Raw genomic sequence first — 21,689 nt, 5'->3', positions numbered from 1 at the left:
TAGATGGATGTTGAAAAGGTGGGTAAATTGTAAAATAACCTTTCAACTGTTTTTCCAAATGGTCAGAGGTTTCATAGTAACCAAATCGAGCACCTCTAATTGAGGTTAATAATGAAAATCTTCCATCTCTGGATCACTATGAAGTCCAGAATTCTATTTTTAGCCACTGAAGCTGTTTAATCTTTAAAGATTCCGTTGTTTAATTTATTAGACCTTGTTTCCCACTGCCATCTTCATAACAGAAAATCTGATTGCTAAAAATAAGAGTCAGCTGTTTTAATATATTTACATAAATAATTAAAAATTCTATAGCAGAGTATGCAATACAAGGTATTGCCACCATAAACTTCCAATGGAAGGACGTCACTTTAATTAAAAATTACAAAGTGGCCACTGTAAACAATTCATTTACATTTCAAGCTCTGTGTTGACTCAAGAGGGAAATAACTCATTAAAAAAAAAAAAAAAAAAAAGGGAAATGACCTCACCCCAAATTCTATTATTGAGGTCAGTAACCACATTTAATTAAGATGAAATGTTAATAATATATTTTAGTGGATGGAGGCTCTTTTCATTTCCCCAGGTAGAAATGTTATTATTTGGCCTTTAACTTCTGATTAAAATTTAAAAGGTGGGAGTCACTCCAAATTAAACTCTTAAATCTGGTTTTGAAATCTGGCTTTTTCAAAAGGGGAGTTAAAACCCTCCTTTCTCCTCGCAATAAATGGTGAGCCTCTTTATTTGAACCTCTGTGTTCCTGAGAAATGACAGTGATGACAAAAAACCTAATTTCCAGGGGAACTGATTTTTGCCATCTGCTTCCAAAGGTCTTAGAAGATACAGAACAAAAGGTCTCATAGCCAGGTGATGACTTTTGCTTGATTTCCTATCATTTTTTTGTGATTTCCTTTGACTGGGCTCCAATATTAGATTAAATGAGGTGTTAAAGAAAAAGGCTTGATGACTCACAGGAAGACTAGCAAAAACCGAAATTGGGCCTTTTAACAAATCTTTTGGGACTCAATTTTCATCACCACATGTTGCATTCGGTACCAGTTTGAGCCCATGAATGAATCTACCTTGGAGCTTAAAAGCCTCCAAGTCTAGAGGAGGAAGGGAAGGGAAATGACTTAAAAAGATCCAAAGAAATCAGAACAAAGTAGCCTGTGGTTTTCAGAGTGATGAGGCTCTAATCTGGATCTGATTCAGATATTCTGTGTTCAAAGGATGGGTTCAGTTTGGATCATGGCTTTGGAAGAAGAGCCGGCAGATGGACCTGACTCCTTAGTGTAACTTTCACAGACCTGGGAAGCCCAGTGAAAGGCCGATCGGTCCTGCTCAGGCTTCCCTCCTGGTATTGGTTTAAAACAAGGCCACATGCAAATATTTCCATGGTTGGTAGACACTAGACAATACCTGAAGAAGAAAAATAATAGTAATCACAATAAACCATGTCTGCTTATGCACAAAATGTCTGCATGCAGAAATTCCACCCCAGCTGCTGGCAAGCCATGGTATACTTGTTTACTAAGCACTTCCAAAGGCCAAGCGCTGGGCTGTTTTATGTAAGACCTACGATTGGTGCAGCCAATAGGGAAAACAGTATGGAGGTTCCCCAAAAAACTAAAAATAGAGCTGCCATATGATCCAGCAAACCCACTCCTGGGCATATATCCAGACAACACTACAATTCAAAAAGATACATGCACCCCTATGTTCACAGCAGCACTATTCACAAGAGCCAAGACGTGGAAGCAACCTCAATGTCCATCCACAGATGAATGGATAAAGAAGATATTGCACATATATACAATGTAATACTACTCAGTTATAAAAAGAATGAAATAATGCCATTTGCAGCAACAAGGATGAACCTAGAGATTATCATACTAAGTGAAATGAGTCAGAAAGAGAAAGACAAATACCATATGATATTACTTATATGCGGAATCTAAAATATGATACAGATGAACTTACCTACAAAACAAAAACTGACTCACAGACATAGAGAACAGACTTGTGGTTGCCAAGGGGGAAGGAGGGTGGGGAAGGAGGAAGGAGGGGAAGGAGGGTGAGGGAGGGATGGATTGGGACTTTTGGGTGAGCAGATGCAAACTATTATACACAGAATGGATAAACAACAAGGTCCTACTATATAGCACAGGGAATTATATTCAATATCCTGAGATAAACCATAATGGAAAAGAATATGAAAAAGAATGTATATGTATAACTGAAGCACTTTGCTATACAGTAGAAATTGATATAACATTGTAAATCAACTACACTTCAATAAAATAATAAAAAAAAAGGACCTCTGAGCCTCTAAGAATTTTCTCTGTCCATGGTGGCCTCCTCCCAAGTCATACCAAACATACTGAAATGTACTCACATTGCAAGCACATATTTTTCCTGTAAAATTTTTGAGATAATTTTTATATCACTACTTTTGCTTTTGGGATTATTTGACTAATGGGAATATTTCACTAATAATCCCCTATGATTTCTCTAGTGCCGACTCAGACATTCTACAATGAGAGATCTACAAACAGTTTGCAAATGTAAAGACATTTTTGCAAATATTAAATTCAACCTGCCAGGACATGGAAGCAAGCTAAATGTCCATCAACAGATGAATGGATAAGGAAGATGTGGTACATATATACAATGGAATATTACTCAGCCATAAAAAAGGAACGAAATTGAGTTATTTGTAGTGACCTGGATGGACCTAGAGTCTGTCCTACAGAGTGAAGTAGGTCAGAAAGAGAAAAACAAATACCATATGCTAACGCATATATATGGAATCTAATAAAGTGGTACTGATGAACCTAGGGGCAGGGCAGGAATAAAGACGCAGATGTAGAGAATGGACTTGAGGGCACAGGGGGGAAGGGGAAGCTGGGATGAAGTGAGAGAGTGGCATGGACCTATATACACTACCAAATGTAAAATAGACAGCTAGTGGGAAGCAGCTGCAGAGCACAGGGAGATCAGCTCGGTGCTTTGTGACCACCTAGAGGAGTGGGATAGGGAGGGTGGGAGGGAGGGCATAAGGGGATATATGTATATGTATAGCTGATTCACTTTGTTGTACAGCAGAAACTAACACAACACTGTAAAGCAATTTTACTCCAATAAAGATGTGAAAAAAAAATTCAACCTGCTAAAGTCATGGTGCTGTGGACACTTGATCTTATTAACTTCAATGTTGCTGTTTTCTTTTCAAACTTTGGAGATGATAGATTATGTGTTCATGTCCTTGACATTTTTGTAGGCTTCTAGGAAGTTTGAAGATCTTGGTGCTGGGCCTTAGTGCTTAATTAATTAAATGGTACTGATGAGGCCCTTGTGTTTTACCACGGATGGATATAAGCATGATCGTTACCCTCATAGAGCCCGAGCTTCAGTGGAAATGGACAATTAGGTCAGGAATCACAGTACAGCATGAGCATTACACTAGACTGGACGGTCAGAAAGCCCTTTGGAGTGCAGTCTGAAGGTCAGCGTAGGCCACCTGCAGAGGCGATGCCTAAACTAACATCAGAAGGACATACAGCTGTGGATGAGGCGGTGGCGAGGAAAGCCCCGGGAGTTCACCTCATCTGCGTGTTTTCTTTCCATAAACCGAAGTTCAGAGAGGTTACGTCTTCCTCATCAGCAAAGAGGCAGGCTCATGGTTGTGAGAGTTAAAGAAGACTTTGGTGACAGTGCTTCTGGTAAACTTTCATATAAAAATGTTAGGCATCTTAGTCATAGTACCAGCAAAATACATGTGTCCAGGGGTATCGTGGCAATCTTTGCCTAGTTTAGTCTGGTGCCCAGTTCCCAGGAGGCAGAGACCCGCTCAAAGGTGTGGGGATAGTGGCACTTCTGGGGAATTCAGGAATCTGTTGATAAGCGAGACCATAATCAGGCTTGGAAATAAGTACTTTCTGTTGCTTGGCTTTTTCTCCCCAGCTGGAGACCACTGGTTCTTGCTTCCCAAGGAAACGATTTCTTTCTCTCCTTCCTTCCTTTTCCTCCCTCCCTCCCTCCCTCCCTCCCTCCCTCTTCCTTCTTTCCTGGGACATCATCATTTGCAACAAAGCTCTTGCTCTTATGACTATAAGCTCCCCGGAAGCTGTAGGCAGAGATCATTCTCACAAGTGAAAAGACAGCACCCAGCAGTGTCAGGCCCATAGTAGCCTCTAAATAAATACCAGTAAATGAATTCAGTAAAGGAATGAATGGAAAACTATAATGCTTGTGTTTTTTTCAAGCAGCTGTCTTTGGCAACACAATTATCTATTATTTTGATTGTGTAAAAATCTAATTTCATGGCATGTATTCATCTTTTAAAATTTACCCTGTAGTTTCTTATGACACAGAAAGGTTCAATCCCCAAAGGTGTTCATGGTAGAAACTTCTAGTTACCTCACAATACCCACTCTTCCTTTCTTCCTTAGTAAAGAATCCCAGTTTTAAAAGTTGGTTGCTATCCAGCTAAATGACCATACTTCCTAGTATTTCTTACAGCTAGGTTTTGGCCATGTGACTAATATTGGCCAATCAGATTTAAATAGAAATGTGATCGACTTTCAGTAAGACTCCTTAAAATATAAGACTACCTTCTTCTTCCTCTCTCTCCCAAACTACCGTCTGGAATGCAGATGTGAACGCTGAAGCTCCAGCAACCATAATAATCCATGAGGGAGAGGGTGCCAGTCTCGAGGTGACTGAATGGTGAGCAGGAAGGAGGCTGGGCCCCTGACAGCTTTGTGGAACTGCCATCCTAGCCCTGGACTGCCACAGCAGCTCTACATTTACTTTATATGAGGGGGAAAAAAAAAACCCACAATACTTCTACCTTCTCTGAGCCACCATCATTTTGAATTTTCCTTTTATACTGAGCCAAACTTCATCCTCACAGATACAGTGCTGCTAGATGCACACTTGTGGGGTTCCCTGGATGAATGATCCTTTTCCAAAAAAATGCTGAGGAGTAATGGGTAATTTCACATGGGTGGGGACAGTATTTTTCCTCAACACGTATCTTATGTATTCAGTGTGTGGGCAGAAGTCTCTGCAGCACGGCTGTTTACTACAGACCCTGGATAAGATGAGTTCTGTCCGAAAAATGTTTGGAATAGAAATTGCTACCTGGTTGCCTCAATAGAAATCCCCGGATTGGTCAGAGAATGAAATAAGTCCTCTCAGACCATTCAAAATGATTGAGCTGCCGCCTGCATCCCCAGAGTAACCAAAGCAACAGATCTGATGCAACAGTGAGTCCCTGCTTCTCATTTCACTGTTAGAGAATGTTGGGCAAATACACTCATTTCCATTTTAGCATAATTATCATTGAGCTGCTCTTTCTGACAATAATTAGCCAACAACTTCAGGTGCACGAGTCCACTCCTCACTGGAGACACTGAAATGTCGAGAAATGCCAGATTCCTGTCTCCGTGTACACGGAGGAAGGCTCCACCCTGAACACTGAAGCCTGTCTCATTGTCACTGCAGGTTGAGAGGACAGGGTGTGGGAACCAGCTCTGTTTTCCAACACGTCAACGTTCACATGACCTTGGAGCACAGAAACTTTCTAACCATCAATTCAAATAATAAGGGAAAACAGAAATGTGATTGCCTAGGTAAAGAGACAAAGAAGTCTTTACATGACAAAAAGCATTAACAACATCAACACATTTGCAAAGTATTTTCAGAAAATTCTTCAGAAAATTAACGATGCATTAAACAATTTAGCTACAAGCATGTCCACTGACCTTTTAAAAAATAATTTCACACAATTGGAAACAGTCTAAATAGCCAACAAGGGAATGAATGAATAAATAAATATATTCGTGTAATAGCCTTGTAGAATGCATACTATTCATTGACGAATTATAGTGGCTATTTCTTGACATGGAAAGCTGTTCGCCATGTATTGGGAAGTAAAAATGACAGGTTCCAAAACAAAATGGGTGATGTGAGCCAATTTTGAAAATAAAAAAGGGAAATACTCGCACATGTGACTGGAGATATGCCTAAGCTATTAAAAGGGGACTTCCTTGGGTGGGACGATTACAGATTTTAAAAATTATCTTCTTTATTCTCACCTGCCTTTTCAAAACTTTCCTCCATGAACTACCTTAACTTTATAATAAGGATAAGAAGATACAAGTCATTAAAAAGAAGAATTTCATCTGTCACTAGCGCACTGCTGTCCATTTTGATTTGGCTAAGCACAATGCGATGGGCTTTTAAACAAGTTTCAATAACTCAGGCTTTTCAGTGAGAATATTCACTCTGATGCCTGGACACCTCCTGTCTTTAGAGTTACCGGCTTCTCAGAGATCAAGACGCCTTTGACTGATTTTAACGTTCCCTGGTGAGATAAAAGAGAGCCTCACAGTGGCAGCGGCAGAATCCCTGTGCTTGAGACGGGCTTTCTCCACCACAGAGGACGGGACCAGGAATGAGTTAGAATTACGGTCCTAAGCTTTGTGGGGGCTGGGAGCCGGGAGGAGTTTCCTGTTTTGACCAGGGAAGGAGCCTGACCTCAGGGAGGAGGTCAAAGTGCCCGTCAACTTGGGGGCAGGACCTGAATCAGGCTGGTTGGGGTGGAGCATCTCCTGTGGTGCTAAGATGCCCTGAGGGCCTGGCTAGTCATCTGAGAGGAGATGGGGTTATTGGAGCCGAGGCACAGAGAGCATTGGAGGGAGCTAATGATAGAGGTAGAAATGCGGGGAGGGAGAGAGACAGAGACGGAGAGAAAGAAGAGGAGGAGGAGGGGGGAGGAAGCAGATGGAGGAAAAGGGGAAAAAGGAGGAGGCAGGAGAAGAGAGGAGAGAGAGGAATGGGAGGAAGGAAGGAAGCAGAGACTCAGACGGAGAAGAGGTGGCCATGAGACAAGAGAGAAAGATGGACCCGGAGGGAGGGGAAGACGCAGACAGACAGTGACGGGGAGGGAGACAGAGAGGGAGGCGGGAAGAAACGTACAGAGCGAAGGACAGACCAAGAGTAATCGGCACACAGAGGGACACAGAGAGAATGACGGTGTGGACACGAAGAGTCACACACACAGACAGGGACACCCGCATAACCTGCACCACTGCAGAGCCCAGCGCCGTGCTATTGCCGGGAATAAAGACGGGCAGATGGCGCTGGCAGCATCTTTTTGCGTGTGCCTTTGTCAGCTCAACTCAGAGCTCTCCTTGAGATAAAAATAGGAGGTCTCAGTTCCTCCCTCTTCCCATGCCTGCTCCCCAAAGAATCATTAAGATACCACCACCACCACCACCACTCACAAGGTCATCGTGTCTTTCTGAGAGTTCTGGGGAGCCAAGTGCGGTTTATCAGAAAACCAGGTCCCCGCCTGGCCCCTCCCCTCAGCCCCGCTCAGCCTCTGCACACACAGCCCATCGGGGACAGTGCTTCTCGTGTGCAGGATCAAAGGCTGCAGATAATTAATGAGCCTTTTCTCCCTGAAGAGCTCCTGTGACAACGGCTCAACGCGTCAGGGATGTTATCCCTGCCTTTGATGGGCTCAGAACCAGCACCAGGAGAGGAGGGGAGGAGGGGGATGCAGTCAGTGCCAGGCTGAGAGAGGGTCACTCCTGGGCAACCCTGGATCCCAGCAGGAAGGAATGTGTCCGAGGGGTCAGGCCAGAGAGAGAAATGTGCGTCACACGCACTTACATGCACACGCACACGCGCACGCACACGCGCGCACACACACACACGTGCATTTATTTTGCTTCAATGCTGGAAAAGTGATTTGTCCGACACTGCTCAGCCAGACCCATCTGTAAACGCCACAGCTCTTAGGCAAACGGCCGCAGAAACACCTCAGCTACGTCTTCTGAGGGGGCTCGTGCCATTGAAATTAGTCAACAGTGGCTCTCCGTGGTCCCTGATGACTCAGCATCCATCCCCACCTTCTGGGAAGAGCCTTCTGCGTTCCTTTGGGAAACCACCACCCCAGTTCATTATGGCTGGATGCCGGGTCCACGGTGGGCCCACGCACCAGGACTGGCCCTGGGCACATGCCACCCTCCTGCCATTCTGGGTCGGAGCCAGGTGTGTGTCCAAGGTGGCTCTGTGAGACGCAAACCTGGCCCTTGGGCAAGTATTGATACTACTGGTTAGGAAGGATCTCTTTCTGCTGGTAGGACTGGCATTGCTGGAGGCCTTGACCCTCTACAGCCATACAGATATGGCTGAGGATGAAGCCAACCCAGGCAAGGGCAGAGTCAAGAGGTGGGGAAGAATATACTCTGAGCACCGGAATTCTCCTGCTGGATGTCCTTGTCCTCGTTTTCAGTTTTGTGGGCCAGTACATGCATTTTTGGCAAAAGTCAGTCTGAGATGGGTCCTGGCCACCTGTGACTGAGGGTCACAGCTGTAACGAGCAACTGCACAAACAGGAAGCTCTTCAGAGCTTTCTACGCTCCTGCTTCTTACCGCGAGTCTCACGTCTAGTACTGTACAAGCTGCTCTCTCTGGTCTCCTTTCCTCACGGTGGGCGCCGTGCGTGCTCCAGCCGAGATGGAGTAGAGGACCGCTGTAGCCCGGTTCCCGCAGCCGGCCTCTGTTCTGCATGGCTCAGATCCTGGCCTTGCTGCCCCTCTATGTCTTGGCTCTTGGCACTCACACACTCCCTCTGCAGGCTCCTGTCTCCCAACTCAGTTTGCCAGGGCTGCTTTCCTGGCCTCTTGCCATGCTCCAGGCACCACACTCCATTCGCCAGGTGGGCTCTCCTTCCTCCTCCTCAATCAGCTGCCTGCCGTGGGGGTGAAGACGGGCAGCCACATCTCGGAACGTCACCTCTTTTGACTGTCGAGATGCCCTGAGTCGGGGGTGCACGGCTCCAGCTCAGGTAAAGTGGACTCGCCCCTGGGCACGTGAGCTGTGAGCCGAGTGGCACAGAGTGGACAGTGGCTGGAGACGGGTCACTCTCCCTGTGAGGGCGTGCAGTGCCAGCCCGCCAGGTCCCAGGACCTAGACACTCAACAGTGCCCGAGTTCCTGTGCAATCTTGGCCCAGTTCTAAACACGTTCTTCAATTCTATAAATTACTCAACATCACTAATCATCAGAGGAATGCAAATCAAAATCACAATGAGATACTATCGCACACCTGTCAGGATGGCCGTCATCAGAAAGACCACAAGTAATACATTCTTAAGAGGATGTGGAAAAAAGGGAAACTTTGTACACTGTTAGTGGGAATATAAATTGGTACAGCCACTATGGAGAACAGTGTGGAGTTCCTCAAAAAAATAAAAATAGAACCATTATAGGATCCAGCACTCCTGGGCATATACCCCCCAAAAATGAAAACACGACTTTGAAAAGATACATGCACCCCAATGTTCATAGCAGCACTATTTACAGTAGCCAAGATATGGAAGCAACTTAAGTGCCCATCAACAGATGAACAAATAAAGAAGATATTTTACATATATATATATATATATGATGGAATATTACTCAGCCATAAAAAAGACTGAAAATCTACCCTTTACAACAACAACGTGGATGGACCTAGAGAACATTATGCTTAGTGAAATTAGAGAAGACAAATACTTTATGTTATCACTTACATGTGGAATCTAAAATAAAGAAAACAAACAGATGTATGTAAGAAACAGAAATAGATTCACAGGTATAGAGAAAAAACTAGTGGCTACCAGTGCGGAAAAATTCTATAAACTGTGTGTAGAATTTTCCAGCAAATTCTCCCTTTTGCCTAAGTCATCCAGAGCTGGTCTTAAACAAAGAACTCCGAGAGACCCACCTCTTCCACTGTCTGTCCCACCTTAGTAGGACCTCTATTCCCAGATCCCAGACACCTGCCTGGGCCTCTCCCCATCACATTCACATTTTCATGTCTCGCAGCATCCCAAGTTACCCAACAAAGGCACAGCCCGAGGCTTAGCAACATCAACTCCATTTAAATCCATTTCCTACCCACCCTGGAGTCACCTCTTTGTAGAAGTGCAAATCAACAGTTAAGCTCTCCAAAGACATCCTAAATTCGTACAGCTACCTTACAGTCTGTTAAGCTACAGCTTTCCCCATCTAAGCACTTAAGGAAAGCTTTCTCGTTGATGTTTAAATTGCATGTTTCCTTTGCCAGATACTGAGCAGGAAAAGGGAAAAAAAAGAAAAGGAAAAAAAAGAATGGCTACTTCAGATTTACATTATTACAGGTTTTGGTATTATTTTGTACTTTTATCTAGTTTGTCTGGCATTTCAGAAAGTTTTGTTGTAAAAATAAATCCCCTTTTGGGGTTGGAAAATAACTTCTGCCAGCTTGCTCCACGGTCCTGTGGCTGATGCGGGTATGGTGGCACATTTTCAGGTGTTTCAAATCAGGAAAATAAGACATGTTTATTTGAAGTGCGTCTAATACTTGGTTATCGGTACCTCATCTGAAAAGATTAGATTTTGGAAGAGGAAGATTACTTTCGTTAGCGGAGACAAGCGTGCATTTGGACCTGCATGCCAATGTGTCTACTGTGAAACGTCGCACCTGCGAGGGCATCTCATCTCCACTAGCATGAGATGCACTGTGGATAATGATCATTTAATTAAATCTCATTATGAAAACCCCTTCTTCTGAAGTACTGGACAGAGCTTAAGAAATGAATACTGAAAATTTGAACTTTTTTTTTTTGGTCTGCCAATCATCAGCGGAAAACCCAACCCCAATGTTCTATTTCTAAGTACCAGGCAATGTCTACTCCTTTCCCTTCTGACAGTTCAGAGTCCAGAGCACTTAGCAGAGAGCATGGACTTTGCAGATTGTACTGCAATGTTTGCATCCTAATTTCTTCCACTACTGGGCAGTGTAAGCTGGGCAGTCTTGAGCAACTTACTGAACCTCTCTGAACTCCTAATACCCTTAACTGTACATGGAGTTAGCCTTTCTCATAAAGTTGTGGCAGCTGATAAACTAGGTGTCTGAGATGCAAGGGGCCATATGCGGTGGCTCCTTTCTATGTCCCTTCCACACTGTGCTTGGCACCAGCAGACCCCTCTGGACATTTGAGAACACAGCCCTGGAGCCACTCTCCTCCCGGGCTAGTCTACTACCAGGAATCAGGTGCAGGGGCAACATCCCCACCTACTGAGCTTGGTCCCCTGGTGCCACCAGCCGCCAGCTCTTCATTATGACACAAACTTCCTGCTCACCCAGATCATTAACAAGTTTCATTTAATGGCAGTTTGCTTCTGACAACCCAGACCCTGCAACCAGAAAACAACAGCCATTGCTGCCTGCCTCCCTCCCGGCAGGTTACCCAGCCGCCCACTCACCTGATGGTCTGATGCTGCAGGGAATCCGGGTCTGTGGCATTCACCGTCAACAGCACGCTGCCCACGGAGATGTGCTCTTGCTTGGTCACCATCATGGGGTCCGGGTGGAAAACCGGACCCTCATTGACATCCAGGACAGTGATGTGGACGGTTGCTGTGGAGCTGGGGCCGTAGGAGACGTCGGGCACCAGCGGGTCCTCGTTTTCCACTTTGATCAGCAGGGTGTGAAAGGCAGAAATCTCATAGTCCAGAGGCTGAAAGGCAGAGAGAGGGGCTCAGCACGCGGGTCTGCCACAAAGGGCAGGCGCTCTTGCACGAAGGCCTCTGACAGTCCCCGAGCCGAGCCGTGTGGACACTCAGGGGTGGATCCAGGCTTTGTGGGCTAAGAAGCTTGATGCCAATTTGGGGTCCTCTTTAAGAAAAAGAGTATGAAACATACAGATACCAAATTAAGTATGGAAGTTGTTCCTTTTTTCAGATTGAGAAATAACTTAACAACAATTATGAGTCTCAGAGACCTGGATCCTTTGTTGTGAGATCTCCTTAGGTGACTCGCTGGCAGCGCTGACATTAAAAGCCTTCCCACCGGTAACCTGCGACCTCACAACTCCGGCACTCATGGGGGCTCCAGGGGGTGCGCATTCTTCCAGTAGGGTGTCATGTAGGGAACAGGATTCGGGAGGCTGACACACAAGGGGTTAAGCTGCATGGCCCTTCCCCACCTGAGGGCACTGGAAAACATGCGGGGGGGGGCATTTTTATTTGTCCCCGTGACTGGGCAGCTTTGTGGCCATTTTCTGGGCAGGGGGCAGTAATGCCAGATATATGGCCATGACTGGGACAGTCCCACATATGGCAGACTGTCCCACCAATGAGCAACCCTGCTGAGGCCCTTAGGCCCTTTCCAGGTGATTCTGTAGAGGGGCTGACGGTAACCGCCTCCCTTGCTGCTGTGTAGACTAAATCACAGGATATTAAGGAAACCCCATTGGAGACGTTACTCATACGGTGCCCTGTCCATCACAGAATGTCGTGGACGACATTCACTCGGTCACTTTCTTTCTAAACCATGAGATGCAGTGAGAGTGACATTTCCCGTCGATGGGGGTGTGTGTGAGGAGACATTTGGGTGAGATAAGGACACACTTATTTCAAGCTATTTTCCTAATGTTACTGGGAAAACAAGTAGCCAACTCATCAGACCCATGACATAATGGATATTCTTGCTGGGAGGATGAGACTAAAGCAAGTACAGGGAGGTGATTCACACTCAGCCAGAAGCAAGGAAACGGCAGGACACGTCATAAGGGATCTGGGAATGTGGCATCAGAGGTGAGAATGGCGAAGCTGGGGAAAGAGGTCTACGGGTGCAGGGGGTAGAATCTGGAATCGGGCAGGTTTAGTTGGGAGAGCTTCAGGCAAAATTACATTATCCCTCATAATAATTTCAGCTAACATGCACGCCCCGCACTCCACACCTGTGAAAGTGCACCCGCACAAACACACATGCATATATATATGCACAGGCACGCACGCACGCACGCACACATACACAAACACACAGGAAGTACTGACCCGGGAAGTGCTTCCCAGCTGTAACAGGACCGCCCCTCCCGCCCTCACCTAGAGCAACTCCCAACAGGGTCAGTATTAAGATTTTAAGAGCTGACAGGTATCAAGCTGTTGGTACCTAGGAGCTTCCCAGTTATATTGTGGTTCCACCCCTGGAACACAAGAATAATTTACCACGTCATCCTCCTTTCTAACAACAGCTCTCTGTCCTCCCCAAGTCAAGCCCCAAATGGGCAACCCCAGTGAAATAAATTCCAAACATGGGCCAGGGAGCTGCCGTGCCTGGAAAGCAGAGTTATCCATCCTAGTGAGGACCCTGAAGGGGGCTGGAGCCTTGGGCTTGCTGGGTGGTGACAGTCTGCCGGGCAGCGTCCCGAGCAGGATGAACACACAGAGCGTCCACCTCTCCTGAGAACCTTCTCGACCGCACCCCAGCACGGGCAGACCCAGCCAGGCAACCCGAGGCCCGAGGATTTCTTTTATACCGGCTCCCAGGAACACACCATCTTCCTGGAAATAAAGTGAAGGACAGCATGCTGAGACTATGAAATCCTGAATCTAGCCCACCTGGATTCTCTACCATGACGCAAATGCCAGCAGGGTGGGGTTTTCTTGTTTCTTAGCTCTGCAGGGCTCTTAACAGGCAGCAGATCTGAGGCCAGCGGGTGACCAGCAGCAGCAGGATAGAGCGGAGCGGCCCGGGGCCGAGAAGGAGGGTCAGGGTCCCCACAGGAACGGGGATCTTACCATGTGTCTCCTAAGGCTGTGGTAACAAAGCACTAGGTGGCTTAATACAAAGTTTAATACAAAGACATGAACTGTCTCACAGTCCTGGAGGCTAGAAGTCCCAACTCAAGATGTTGGCAGGGCCATGTTCTCTCTGAAAGCTCTAGGGGAACCCTCCCTGCCTCTCCCAGCTTCAGGCGTTCGCTGGCTGGCAGCACATGAGTTTGACCCCTGTCTCCATCATCACCTGGGCTTCTCCCTGTGTGTCTCTGTCTTCACATGGCTGCCTCCTCATAAGGACACCAGTCATCTTGGATTGGGGGCCCATCCTACTCTATTAGGCCCTCATCTTAACTAATTATACCTGCAGTGGTCCTGTTCCAAATAAGCCCACATTCCCAGGTTCTGGGGGTTAGGACTTTAATGTCTTTTTTGGGGGAGGCACAATTTAACCCATAACAGTGGGGTACCCACAGCTCCCCCCATTCACACACATGTCTTATATATTTACATATTATGTATAAATATACATACAATATTTGATCTGCATCACAACCCCTCATTACTTTTCGTGACATAATCCATCTCTCATTGTGCACCTACTGTGTGCTAGGAGGGCCCCCGTGTGCATCATCTCACCTAGTCCTCACCTTACCCTCATAATAGTAGGTGATTTTACACCCTTTTTAAAGATGAGGAAACAGGTTCAGAGAGGTTAAGTGACTCCGTCAAAGTCACACAGCTAACAAGTGGCACAGAGCCGAGATGCGATACAGGGAGTCTGATGAGAGAGTCTGAGCTGATAACAGTAAACTGCTTTTGGTACCGGGTGGTTTTTCCACAAGTAACGCTGATGGGGACTCAGCCCTCTGTCCTGCCTTGGGCCACTTCATTCATACCAGGAAGCAATGCAGCTTAGTAGTAGAAAGCGTGATTTGCTCCCAGAGCCAGAGGGGAGGGGATCAAGTCCTGGCCATGAGAGCTTTAATGAATAACTAGTGGACCACAGGCACATCACTGCATCTCCTGGAGTCTCAGCTTTCTCACCAGTAAAGTCCTAGTACCAAGGATTGTAGTAAGATCAGAGGAGATGATGCACGCTGGGTGTTTCACACAGCAGCTGGCCTGGAGTCGGATATAATAACAAGAGGCTGTTAAGACAGTGAGGAAGAGGAATATGGGGTAGAAATAGCTGGAAGAGCCACGCCCTCCTGCCTTGCGGCTTCAGGTATGTTCCAGGCTGACATTCCTCAGCAGAATGCTGGCTTCTGAGGAATTCAGGTGTGAGTAGTGGCGGAGAGAGAGAGAGAGAGAGAGAGAGAGAGAGAGAGAGAGAGAGAGAGAGTCCAGCCTTTTCTGGAGAGGAGAACCTCTGCAGTGCTTACTTCCGTTTGCACAAAGCTGGGTGTAATGACACCAGTGCGGCGATGCCCAGGGCCAGTCTACCAGGAGCTGATGAAATGTGGGTCTCTGCTCTCACCCCTTCCAAGGCCTGCCGTGGGTCATGCTGCATTAAGAAGCCCTCCGTTGTCTCGGGCATATGACCTGATTAATGTGATTTGTCTGGTGTGGGGTCTCTGTGTCAGGGATGGGAGGAAATTGAAAACACTTCCAATAAAGTTACAGAGATGCAATTTGATTAATATTTCATCAAGTGTCAAAAGAGGGTGTGGGGCTTCCCTGGTGGCACAGCGGTTGAGAGTCCGTCTGCTGATGCAGGGGACATGGGTTCGTGCCCCGGTCCGGGAGGATCCCACATGCTGCGGAGCGGCGCGTCTGGAGCCTGTGCTCCGCAACGGGAGGGGCCACAGCGGTAAGAGGCCCGCATACCACACAGACACACACACACACACAGACACACACACACACAGACACACACACACACACACACACACGAGGGTGTGGACCATTGTTCTGGAGGATTTCAAGGCTGGAAAAGCTGGCTCTCATGGGAAGGGTAAAGAATCTGGGGTTTGTTGTCCAGAGGAGGGAGGCTTTGGAAGTGATCCGACAGTAAGTTTTAAGCCTGTGACAGGTTTGGGGATCAAGGATGCCTGCTTTCTTCTCCTCTGAGGACAAAAGAGAGAATATACTTAAAATGCAGGGTGGATTATATTCAGCTGAAAGAGTAACTCTTTGACAGTTTGCAATAGGTTTACACAGCAACTAAGGGTGTTCCTGACTAGAAGGTTTTAAAGAGGACATGGCTACTCATTTGGCAGAATTGTTAGGATTCGGTCCTGTAGGGAGGAAGGACTCCCCCAGAAACCACACAGTCCTGAGACCTCCTCTAGTTCTCCCGTATGCCGACTGCTAACTGGGTAGGGCAGAGCTGCTTGTGGTTGGGCTGCAGCATGGCCATGTCTGCCCACCTCTCACTGCACAGGCCCCAGAAGAAAGAGTCAGACTTTCCAGCCTTCCTTGCAGCTGAGGGTGGGCATGTGTCATCCGGTCAGTGGCACATCATTGGTAACTGTCTGGAGGACCCATGGAAAAGACATTTTTTCCCCTAATGAGAAGAGAGGGGCCCATGAGTGCACATATACTTTCTCTCACTTGCCTGGCTGCCTCCTTGCTTCCTGCCTTTGAACACAGCAGCAGGAAGACGTGATGCCCGGGGCTTTGACAGCCATTTTATGTCCATGAGGAAAACGTCAGAAACATCTGTGGTGCCACCTGCTGGCTCTCTGACACCTTGAGCTGCCAGCCAATCCTAGATTGGCCTACCTTCATCTAGTTATGAAGATCATGAAATTCTCCTATTAAGGCACTATCAGCCTGGCATTTAGTTATGTACAACTGAAAGCATTTCTAGCTAATGCACTGGGTTGCTAGCAAGGTGGAGAGCCCAGGGAGCATGGTCAGGCCAGCCTCCAGAAAGCTATCCTGGGGCTTTAACTCAGGTGCACTGAGAAGCAGAAAAAGCTCAAGGCCCTTTATACAAATTCATGTGGCAGGCAGCCAAAGAGGGGATGCCTCCATCCCAATTCTGAAGCAAAGGGAGTCCACTCGCTGGTAAAATGGAGGCCCAGGGAGGGCCCCAGGCTCTGTGGGAAACTTCTCCCCAGGAATTGCAGGTGGAAATTCCTTGTCCTACGGCAGTGCTCGTTCACAAGGCTGTGCTCTCGTGGGGCAACTCTCCCTCCTGTTCTGACCCAGCAGGTGTGGGGCGGGCCCAGGAACCTGCATTTCAGCTAGCATTCCAGGTGACTCTTCTATATGCTAACGTTTAAGACTCACAGCATTGTGGGCCAAAGGGGGAGTGTGGGGAGAGGAGGACACTCTTTTCCAGTCTAGCTTTGCTTGTATTTTATTTTCCTCAAGCTGTAGCAAACACAGGCCGGGAGAACGGTGCTCCTGCAGGGTTTATGGTGGGGATGTATATTTACCCAAGCTTTGTCTTCCAGCTGCAGGTTTAGAAAATTGCCTGATGCCTTTTATAGATACAGGGCTAGACTCAGAGAACAGCCAGTGCTGCTCTTTTCAGGGAGATGTTTGGGGCTCGGTTCAGACGAGGTTCTGGAAAGGACAGGGCCTGGGAGAAACCTAGACCCCTCGTCCTCTGGAGAAAGCCGGAAACGTCTCTGAAATCTGCCATTCTCAGTGGTTCTGGGTTCTGCCCCCAGGGATGTTGTGGAACTTTGTTTGTGTGGACGTTTATATGGCCCTGCGGCTAAGCTGAATAATGACCCCACCCCCCAATATGTCCATGTTCGATTCCCTGGAACGTGTGTTACCTTACATGGCAAAAGAGACTTTGCAGATGTGATTAAGCTAAGGACCCTGAGCTGGGTAGAAGATTCTGGATTATCCAGGTGGGCCCAATGGAACCACAAAGGTCCTTAAATGAGGGAGGCAGGTGGGCTTCCCTGGTGGCACAGTGGATAAGAATCCGCCCGCCAGTGCAGGGGATATGGGTTCAAGCCCTGGTCTGGGAAGATCCCACATGCTGTAGAGCAACTAAACCTGTGCGCCACAACTACTGAGCCCGCATGCCTAGAGCCTGTGAGCCACAACTACTGAGCCCGTGTGCCACAACTACTGAAGCCCACGCGCCTAGAGCCTGTGCTCTGCAAAAAGACAAGCCACCGCAATGAGAAGCCCGTGCACCGCAATGAAGAGTTGCCCCTGCTCGCCGCAACTGGAGAAAGCCTGCGCGCAGCAGTGAATACCCAATGCAGCCATAAACAAACAAACAAACAAATAAATAAATAAAATTAAAGAACACTGCACCAAAAAAAAAAAAAAAAAGAGGAAGGCAGGAAAGTCAAAGGAAGAAGTAGGGGATTCCCTGCTGGCACAGTGGTTGAGAGTCCACCTGCTAATGCAGGGGACACGGGTTCGTGCCCCGGTCCATGAGGATCCCACGTGCCGTGGAGCGGCTGGGCCCGTGAGCCACGGCTGCTGAGCCTGCGTGTCCGGAGCCTGCGCTCCGCAACGGGAGAGGCCACAGCAGTGAGAGGCCTGCATACTGGGGGGAAAAAAAACAAAGAAGAAGTAGATGTGACAATGGAAGCAGAGGGTCAAAGTCAGAGAGAGATAAGATGCTGGGATGCTGCTTTGAAGATACAGGAAGGGGCCACGAGCCAAGGAATGCAGGTGACCTCCAGAAGCTGGAAAAGACGAGGAAATCAATTCTACCCCGGATCCTCGAGAAGAAACCAGCCCCACCAACTGTAACCCTGGGAAACTGATTTTGGACTTCTGGCCTCCAGAACTGAGAGGCTAAATTTGTGCTGTGGTCCACAGGCGTGGAGCTGCTGTCATTTGTTACAGCAGCCCCAGGAAACGAACACAGGCACCACGTGCCAGTCACATATTAGCTTGTGAACTCCTCACCTCAACCTGGAGCGGTGGGTTGTACCTTCATCCTCATTTTACAGATGAGGAAACTGAGGCACAGAAAACAATTAAGCATCTTGGCCGAGGGCGCACAGGGAGCGCCCTGAGGTAACAACGTTCCTGCTTGGTCCACTAATACGATTACTGTAAACACGACTGCTCCCTGCTTTTCAGGCAAATTGCTACACCCACCAGAAAAGAAGCTGTGTTCCGATGCACGTTCTGGTCTGGCAGCAGCTCTCCCAGAACCTCCCAGATCCCTTCCTCCAGGACACAGGGACCACCAGCCTCGCATGCTCTGCTGCCAACCCCCTCCCTCCCACATTTCTGAGCCCTCCCGTTACATCATTGTCACTATCCTTCTCGGTCCCCCTGTAGCAGAGAGAGGTCAGCTTGCTGGACAGCAGTGCTCACAGGCGGTTTCGCATGGAGAAGCATCCTGTGTGTATAATTATCTGCTGTGTTTGACGGTAACTGAGACTCTGCTAAGAAAGATTAAGAAGAACTGTAGTAACGCACAATCTGACCATGGATCTTTAGAAAACCTTCACAGCTCCCATTTTTGCATATCTTTGATCATTCATTATCAAGTGTATGGAGAATCTCACTTAAAAATTAGATTTGTTTTTTTTTTTAAGGTTACACAGAAGTTTAGGTTTTCCAGAGCCTGTAGAACAACTTGGTCTTATAGCCATGAGGGTACAAGCAGACCCCTAAGCTGAAGGCTTTTCCCGTTTGAATTCCAGGAGGGGGAGACAGCGGCTGGTTTCTCCTCGACCTGGGGCCCTGGGTGCTCAGGCGAGGAGGGGGGAGCGGTTGGAGGCACCCTTACTTTGACGACGGAGAGCATGCCCTCGTTGGTTTGCGGGTTGGTGTGGATCTCGAAGCTCTGCCCAGGGTTCCCGTTGATGATGGTGTAGGCGGCCCTCCACGCGCCTGTGGCAGGATCGTCCTTGTCCTCAACTGTCAAGTTGACAATAACTCCCACAGCTCCTTCCTCAACTGTGGCTTGAAACTGCAAACAAAGCAGACCGTTACTGTCACTATTTTGGGAAAAAAAAAACCAACAAAAAAACCATGGCGAAGACCATTGATGGCACTCTTACCATACGGCTGGTATTGGGCACGTTACCCGTACCATCTCATTAAATACTGAAGCCTAACAGAGGGAGATCACAATGCTGTGTGTGTGTCAGCAGATTATATGCTTCAGGTTCTCTCAGCCTTATGCCGGGCCACGAGGCTGAATTCTCTCCTACACGATGGGGCAGAAGTGATGTTTGCCGGGGCTGGCCTGGGTTCACCTGGGCTGAGGGTTAAGAGAACAGCTGTGCCTCTTCCCCGGGCCCCTTTCCTTCTATCTACCTGCATGCAGACAACCAGGAGACCCAAGGGGAAGGTGGAGCCACAAGAGGGAATGAGCTTGGGTACCTGAGTCACCACATGGAGGTGGGTGGGAGCCCGTCCTGAACTGTTGTTGAATGAGAAACAAACTTGTATTGAGTCTGAGCCCTTATGCATTTTTGTTTGCATTTGTTCTTGTAGCCTCGTTAACGAATGCAAATCTGTGTGCCCAACACACAGTGAGGCCAAACAATACCAAAGCGTCGCAGTCTGGAGCAGAGAAAGGTTTACTGCAGGGCCAGGCAAGGAGACGGGTGTCTCATGCCTTGAAAAGAAATCCAAAATCCCCAAAAGCTTTCAGCGAAGCCCTTTGACAGGAAAGGTGAGGGAGGGGCGTGCGTAGTTGTTGCCGACTTCTTGGTGTCGGATCCTTCGTTCCTGAGGTCAGGTCACCGGCAGGTCACGGTGTTCCTGTAAACCTCCACCAAATCAAATGCTACTCTCCGTCCGACAAGAAAGAGCAAGGTCCCAAGGCTCAACTTCCGCCCTCTGAGGTCCAGGCCCTGGCTGAGAGGAGGGGGTCCCCGCGGGGGCCAGTTCCCCTGCCCAGGAGCCTTTGTCCAGCACCCAGGCCGGGTCCTCCCGCCAGTGCCCAGGCCCGGCTGGCAGCGCCCTCAGGGCCAGGTCCCCAGACCCCGCCCAACCGTCATCACTGAGCGAGCCAGGCACCCAGGACCCAACCGGCCCTCAGGTGCCTCAGGCCACCCAAGGGTTCGGGCAGAGCAGGCCGGGTCCCAGGGACCCAGGGAGACCGCTGCCACCATTAGGTAGCGGAGGAGGGGATGCGAGAGAGGTTCCCGCGGCCTCAAGGCCTAGGCCCGGCCAGTGGGCGGCCATGGCAAGGGCTCTGGAGCTCTGCGGGGCACAGCCCCCAGCCTGTCCTGGGGCCCCTCAGCTCACCCACCGTCTGAGGCCAGGGAAGGCCTGGAGGGCCCCAGGGAGAAGGCCGCCGTCCACCTCTTACCACACGGAGACCCACCTCTTACCTCGTGCCAGGAGGACCACCCCGGGCGGACCGTTGGCCGAGCGACCTCTAACTGCCACTCTAAGTGTCTCTTGCTAACGCTCCTGTGCTTAAGGTCTCGCGGTAACGGTTGCGCGGAAACAGCTGTGCACCCGCCCCGCCCCTATTACAGCCTCACCCAAACCTAAACTACAAGGTAACCAGATAATCACACCGCCATCGCTCATATATGGAGGGACGGGGATTGGAACCCCAGCGTTTGACTCCAGAGCCTCTGCTCAATTGTAGCATCTTCCTTAGTGAAGCAAGCCGATTTCATCCCTCCCACCCCTTGCCCACGCCTAGCATGACTTTAAAAGGAAGGAAACATATTTTCTAAGGAAACGTATAAATCAATTGTTTGGAGCTTTCTTGTACCTGTTTTTTTATTGTAACACCTCTCAAATATTTGTTGCAAGTAGGTGTGGTGAAAAATAAATCAATAAATGAAAAATCAGCTTAGATAGAGAATGTCACGAGCCATCATTAGCACACTGCTTTGAGCTGGAAGCATAAAGTATTGTTTTGGTGCTTACCTCTGATACACTACTGGTGAATAGTAATCTGTTTGCAAATATTTTATATACAAGTAATACCAATAAGCTGACAACAACAAGAAGAAATATCCTGGAATTTCAATTAGTAGGAAAGAGAATCCAGAGATAGTAAGAGGATGGCAGAAAGCCCTTATGTTCAAAGACAAGTAATTTGAGAAATGAGGTTTCAAAAGCCGTGGCTGATTAACTGACTTGCAAACCATTAATCACAGGCCATAATCTTGATGCCGTGGGGGAGACAGGATGAGGATGGGAACTAATTTGTCTATCACAACTCAGCAA

At 48.0% G+C, this 21,689-nt stretch overlaps 1 protein-coding gene across 2 annotated transcripts in view; it reads right to left on the bottom strand.

Moving 5' to 3' along the window:
• The window catches only part of CDH13 (cadherin 13), a 1,008,956-nt gene that overhangs the window by 91,958 nt on the left and 895,309 nt on the right, over positions 1 to 21,689 (bottom strand). For both annotated transcript variants that reach the window (XM_059045502.2, XM_067020415.1), the window contains exons 9-10: positions 19,276 to 19,458; positions 11,304 to 11,557 (exon numbers count right to left, since the gene is read on the bottom strand). In XM_059045502.2, coding sequence (XP_058901485.1) covers positions 11,304 to 11,557; positions 19,276 to 19,458 — 437 coding nt within the window. The remainder of the gene's footprint in view (positions 1 to 11,303; positions 11,558 to 19,275; positions 19,459 to 21,689) is intronic.

Source organism: Kogia breviceps, chromosome 18 (assembly GCF_026419965.1).
Source record: "Kogia breviceps isolate mKogBre1 chromosome 18, mKogBre1 haplotype 1, whole genome shotgun sequence".
NCBI lineage: Eukaryota > Metazoa > Chordata > Mammalia > Artiodactyla > Physeteridae > Kogia > Kogia breviceps.
The sequence above is the reverse complement of the archived record's forward strand: the minus strand, read 5'-3'. Positions and strand labels throughout refer to the sequence as shown.